At 38.6% G+C, this 6,647-nt stretch overlaps 1 protein-coding gene across 1 annotated transcript in view; it reads right to left on the minus strand.

Annotated features, from left to right (window-relative positions):
- Nucleotides 1-6,647, minus strand: part of ITPR2 (inositol 1,4,5-trisphosphate receptor type 2) — a 437,650-nt gene that overhangs the window by 65,256 nt on the left and 365,747 nt on the right. The window contains exon 48 of the mRNA XM_011363170.2: nt 4,171-4,263. Coding sequence (XP_011361472.1) covers nt 4,171-4,263 — 93 coding nt within the window. The remainder of the gene's footprint in view (nt 1-4,170; nt 4,264-6,647) is intronic.

Below are 6,647 nucleotides of genomic sequence, written 5' to 3' on the forward strand. Positions count from 1 at the left end.
CCTGCTTCTCCCTGCAACTCTCAGCTCCGGTGGAGGTTAAAAAAAAAAGAAACTTTGCCCCTGGGGTAATACACCTGGAAGAACCATCTCAATTTGTCCACAGAGAAAAAAGAAATTATGTTCTTTGTGTAATATATTAGGTAAATAACAAGTTGTAGAGGTTTTAATGAGAAACCTTTTATGAATTTGTATTCAGAGTTAGAAAATAATATCCAGACTTTGTAATACAACAGAAGTTCTAAACCTCAACATTACTGACATTCTGGGCTGGATAATTTTGTCGTGGATGCTGTCCTGTGCAATGTAGGACGTTTAGCAGCATCCCTCACCTCTATTCACTAGATAACAGTAGCACTCCTCCCAGAGTTTTGACAACCAAAATTGTCCCCAGACATTGCTAAATATCTCCAGAGTGGTAGGGGGAAGAGAATAAATTCCAGTTGATAAATATGTAATAGAGAATATTTACATTTAAGAAATTGCCTTTAGAAGACCATATGCATAAAGAAAATCTATCCAAGCATTCTCAGGGAAAGGAAAAATGGTAGGCAGAATTTCAACAATCTCTAAATTTTGGTTAGGAAAGAAATAATTTATAGAGTCAAATTCTTTTATTAGGAGGCAATAAGACTTAGAAGGTTAGAGGACAGGCTTTGGAATCAGAGATCTAGATTGATTTATTAGCTATGTGACCTTACTTAAGGTCTTTTGTCCTCAGTGTTTTACCCATAATGTGATGATAATTAGTAGCATTCATTTATCCTTGAACAAGCATCCGGGTCTTCACGTGCTGTTCCCTGCGCCTAGAATGCACTTCTCCTTCCTCTGGCTTGACTGGATCCTTCCCATCCTTCAGTTTAAATAATTCCTCCTCAGAAAGGCCTTTCTGGTTTGATCTTACTACAGTCAGGCTCTCTTGTGATTACCTCTCATAGCAATGCTTATAGGACTCACCGTAGTTTATAAATTTTTATGCTTCCCTCACTATTTTATAAGTTCTGTAAGGGCCAGGATCCATGTTTGCTTCTTCATCAATGTGTCCTGAACACTCAGCTTGGTGGCTGGCCCCATGGCACAGCCTCAACAAATATTGGTATATAAATGAATGAATGAATGAATGAATACACAAGGTTTTTTTATAGCTATTAATATCATTATCATCATCAAAGATTTGTACTGAACAGACTTAACTAATTTCCTGTTTTGCAAAAATATTCACTTCATTTTTTTAAATGTTAAAATCAAAATGTCCCAATTAGTAATAGCATTTGAAACAATTACAATAGAATGCCTGGCTGAGCATCAACGACAATGCCTGGGGAATTGTAGAGAGCCTAAAATTTACAGAATTGTACAGAGCTGGGCAGCTACAACCTGGGTTATGTTCACACCATGTATGACTGAAAGGTCTCACTCTAGCAGTTATCTGACTGTGCCTTAGGAGCTTCCAGCTACCATGCTGGCCATGAGCTTCACTAGCTCAGCTGCTGTGCTGGGCCCCTTGGGTCAGCCATCTTTCTAGACTCTGGCAAGAAGAACACTAGTTTTGTTGTTGATCCACTGGCAAACCATAGTTAAAGTATATTTACTTTAAAATAGAGGAAGTAATTTTACAGTTAATATTCAGATATAGAAGAGCAAGGCAGGAATAGGGTTATTATATACTTTGAGACCATGTAGTTAAAGTATTTGTGCTAACAAGAAAGTAAATTTTTAACATGTTATTTTTCATACTCTGTTAAGGAGAAAAAATGTTGAACTGAAAAGAAGATAACAAGTACTGGTGATAATAAATAGAAGTTCGTGAAGTGGCCAAAAAATCCTCAGAGCTATTTAATTTTACTGTTATTTAATTTTACCCAGCTACTTAAACTATGTCCAAGTTTTCAAAACAGCTCTCTGTGATGTTTTTTAAAAAAATATGGATAATGATAAGAGGACACGATATCTGTAGATTTAAATTTGAGGTTGTGACAGATTCGGCAAGCTACTGACAAATGAGCTTGATGCTGTTCTCCAAGATAACATACCAAAGTCGATCATTAAAGTGACAGTGTGGGAAGGAGTTGGAATCAAGAGAAGCCAGTATGGGTTCAGACTGACCTCAAATTGGGGATGTGGCAGACATTATGCATCTGGGCTTTGGCAAGGAGGCTTTGAAAAGGAGTTTCATGATTTTTTTAAAGATGGAGAAATATGGGCTAAATGATAGTTTACTCAAGACAAATTTTTATGTGGCTGAAGAAGCACATGAAACATGACTATGCCAATGTGAAAAGCATATTTCTAGAAGCATGCTGAGCAACTCTGTCCTTAGCACTGTCCTCTGCAACATTTCTAGCACCTTTAATGAAAATCTTTTAGAGCAGAGATTGGCAGTTTTTTTCTGCAGAGAGCCAGATGACAAATAGGCTTTGTGAGCCACATATAGTCCTCGCTGTATATTTTTCTTTAAAGAAAAACACCTTCAAATTTCCGTATGGATCACAGTTTGCCAACCCCTGTTCTAGAGCTGATCAAACTTGAAGATGACACAAGAGGGAATACATATATTGCTTCACAGAATTAGAATACATAAAGATACCATGAGCCTCATGGCACATTAGAACTGGAAGGAAAGATCCGAAACCTAGAGATCATCTGGTCGAAAAACTCTGAAACCTGGGATGGCCCTTGGATTATGGGTTGGAAGAAACATATATAAACAAATGCATGGTTTTACACTTAAAACCCCAAACACCCAATTATATGAGTACAAGATAGGCATTTATGACTTCACAGTTGAACTGGTGAAGAATGACATTTTAGCCAAGAGTCAGCCACATATGGATCAAGACTGTGGTGTGATTCCAAATTCCACTATCTAGAATAAAACAGCGCCACTCAACTTCTTGCCCTGGAGTGTAAGATCAAGAGTTAGTGCTACAATATATGAGGAAGGCTGAAGAAATTGGAGGTGTTTAGACTGGAGGATGCATGTAATAGGACTTTAGAAACTGCAGAGCACAGTAAAGCTTCACAAGCAAAGAATGAGCTGGTTCATTGTTTGGAAGCCTGGACTGGGTACCTAGGAGATAGGGTAGGAAAAAAATCTTGGTGGCAGCTGCTCACAGTGCCTATAGCTGCAGAGACATTGGGATGGAACATATTCATGTGTTTATTTCTCCCTTTTGGTCATGAAACATGACCAAAGCATGAAACATTTAGTCAGAAGGGACTCTCCATTTCTCCTCAAGCAAGGGTCCAACATCTCAAGGAAAAAGCCAATTTAGGAAGAAAGCCCTATCATTTATGAGCTGCTATCAAAAATCGTGCTCCCAGGTGGAAGTGGGCAAATCTACCCTTACACTGTGTGTAACCCTGTCTTCCCTCATCTTTCTCTGAGTCCAGTTTTGCCCTTTGTTGACATAACACTCCTTTTTTTATATATAAAACTCGACATATTTAAAGACATATTCCTTAAATTGTTACTACTTCTGAAAACAGATCACTAATTCCTTTTATGATTCATTAAATTTCACATATGCCGTAGTTTCCAAACTATTCAGAACAATTAGAGTTTAAAAAATTCTTTTTATATGCATGGTTCTATTTGCTCCTTTGGAAGCAGGGAAGGTATCATACTCCCTCTGTCTTTCTAACTCTCCCTCCTTATTCTCTTTCTGCCTCTCTCTCTCCTTTCTTTCCTCCCTCCCTCCCTCCCTCCCTCTCTCTCCGGGGACAAGCCATCTGAACAAAGTCCAGGATATTTGCATAATACATCTAAGAGAGCTAGAAAGTGACAAGTCCAGGATTATAACAAAGCCTTTTGAATTCTAAGCCCATAATTTCCAGATTCTTTGTTAAAGGCTATACAGTTAAAAGGGTCTCAATTAGTGTGGTATAGGTTTACAATATGGTAACAGAATTTTTAACAGCATGTACCACAGGGTAAATTTGATAAATTCTTTTGAATAGAAATTATATAAGGAACGTGATGGGGATACAAAATGGCAGATATGGGAATCCTTTCTCTATTTTGAAACTTCTTGGTTCTCTTACCCTCCATTCTTCTATTTCAAACCACCATGAAATTCCTAGAGCAAGTAGCTAAGTGGTAACAACATTTACCAAATAAACATAACTGCAGAAGTATCAAATTCATACTGTTCTGGAGTTGTTTTTACAGACCTGTATTTGAAGCTGGTATCGTAGGTGAGCAGTTTTCCTTGTCACATGTTTTCATCATTGAACTTAAAGTCATAGTAGAAATGTCATTACTTCCTGAGAATACACAATATAGAATATGGTATAGAGACAAATATGCACATGACAAGAAATGAACATACAATTACAAAGGCATATAAATATAAGGCACTACTATTCTGACTTAGCTGTGTTCCAAAAGTCTTTCAGTAAGTTAGTTTGCAATACTGAACAGTTTGCCTATAGAAGCTATTTTATAAATAGAGAATAGGTTCATGGGTCAAACTACGAAAAGCCTTTTATACCTTTTCAAAGTGGAGATAAAGTATTAATAAATTGTAGACTTTAACCACCATGTGTAACGATGTCTCCATGGCCAAATGCATTCAGGGTTAGGGCTTGGAAGGCCAGGAACACGTTTCTCCCAATGAGGTTGGTGTTCCCTGAGCTCTAAGCCACTGGTGGGTTCCTACAGCTGAAGCAAAGACTGCAGATGGTGGCTTTCTGACAGCTAATAGGCTTTCTGACAGCTAAAATGCCTCAGGGAAGCAAGAATATTCTGCCAGATCCCCGATTAGGATCTTTCTTTTCTTCCTTATTCCCAAAGGATCCTTCTGCCTGCTTGCTCACAGCCTATTTCTTTGGCTCAGAATAGAACAGACAATAATAACCTTCCCATCTCTGTGAAAAAAGTTTTATAAAAATATTTGTTGTTGTTAGTAACAAATGCAAAGTGAAGTTCATTCCTCTCAAACCTATTTTTCACACCTAGCCATCAAGGAAAGTCCATAAAATGGAGGGATGGGACTAAGGTCATTTTCTTATACAAAGGGCTGAAGAAATATTCAAGTGCATTTCCAAGCAATACCACACCAAGGTTACCCTGATTCTTTGATGACATGAGAGTGGAAGTGGCAAATGGGAGCCTGCAACACAAGTACTGGAGCTGAGAGGGCCAGAATCCACTCGAGGAAGGGAAGCCACACATTCAACCTCCATCTCTCCCTGCCCTGACTGGGGTAAGCATCGGGCAAAAGGAAGGTACATCACTTGGAGGTGGAGTGGGTTTCAGGTGGTCAGAGACAGAGAGAGGTAGGGAGAGGTAGGAATTCTCAGTGTGCCCTGTTAGCCATTCCCTTACTTACTAAATAATTACCGATTCTATGCTAGGCTCTGAGGGCCTGGAGTCAAGGTCTTGGAGGACTGACAATCAATTGGGGAACACAAAGAGGTAAAGACATAATTTTCATTGAACGGAGGAAGTGAAATACAGATAAAGTAATGTAGTAGTGCATGGGGAGAGGGAGAAGTGAATTCTAGAAAGAAAAAAAAAACAGCAAGTTTTTATTCTTTCAAGTATCAAACAATATATACTGCCAAAGTTGAATGAAATTATTGAAAATAACACACCTAGGTAGCAAATGAAATTTGAGTGCAGAAAATATGCAGTTCCTCAGTGAATGTGAAGTAATAATCAGAAAGCCAAGAGATGGGAGCAGAGAGGGGTGGTTGATGATTCTAGAGCTAAATGGCTAAAGGAGACATGGATTTACACACAGGAAGATGTAGTAGGGGGAAAATTGGGGCAATTCCAGGTGCAATTAGTAAAACAAATGGCACAGAGACCAGCAAAGGCACAGACGGGACAGCAGAGTGACCTTATTTTAGGCTAACAATTTTAAACCAAGCATCTCAAGTCAGCACAGACCCCAGCAAGGTTTTTGAACTAATGAGAGACAGAATCAGAGCTGTGGTCAGAATGAATGACTTGGGCAGACAGAAGAGAGGCTGAAGGTGGGGAAGCCACAAAGGAGGTTCTGGCGGTATTTTGGATGAAAGGAAACAAAGGTGAAAAATAGGGAATGGGGAAGAAAGAACATGTGTGAGAGACACTGTCACCTCCACTTGTCAACAGAACCTTCCTTCCAACTTCTGGGGCTTTGGATACCCCTAAACACTGCCAAGTCGAGGCTCCTTTATCTATTGAGGCAGAGATTCCACTGGTCCCAGAGGTAGGATCCGCATTCTCCTCCCTTCGCAATGCTATTTGCAAATTCTCCATTCTCCACTCTCATATATCTATACTTCTGTACTGCAAATTTCTCTCACTACATAGGTGTGTTATCCTCGGTAATTTCACTCAGCTTTGGGAGTAAACAGCATTCGATACTGGAAAGAATAAATTTTATGCCCTGTATGACAGACATAATATATGGCACTGGAAATTAAATTTAAAATATAATGAAAATAAGGGAGCTTTTTGAAGAGCATGGTATCACGTGCCCTCTCAGTCTATTAAACAAAAACTCTCCATCTATGAAAAATCAAGTTTAACTTTGTTAGCTGTTCTCATACGCTACATTTTCATAGTATTTACAAATGCTTTCCTTTATTTAACAGCTTTTTATATAAATATGCATAAATATTTTTAGTAAAGATCTTGACATCTTAAGTCTAGTGTT

The sequence above is a fragment of the Pteropus vampyrus genome, unplaced genomic scaffold (genome assembly GCF_000151845.1).
Source record: "Pteropus vampyrus isolate Shadow unplaced genomic scaffold, Pvam_2.0 Scaffold82, whole genome shotgun sequence".
NCBI classification, from domain to species: Eukaryota; Metazoa; Chordata; class Mammalia; order Chiroptera; family Pteropodidae; genus Pteropus; species Pteropus vampyrus.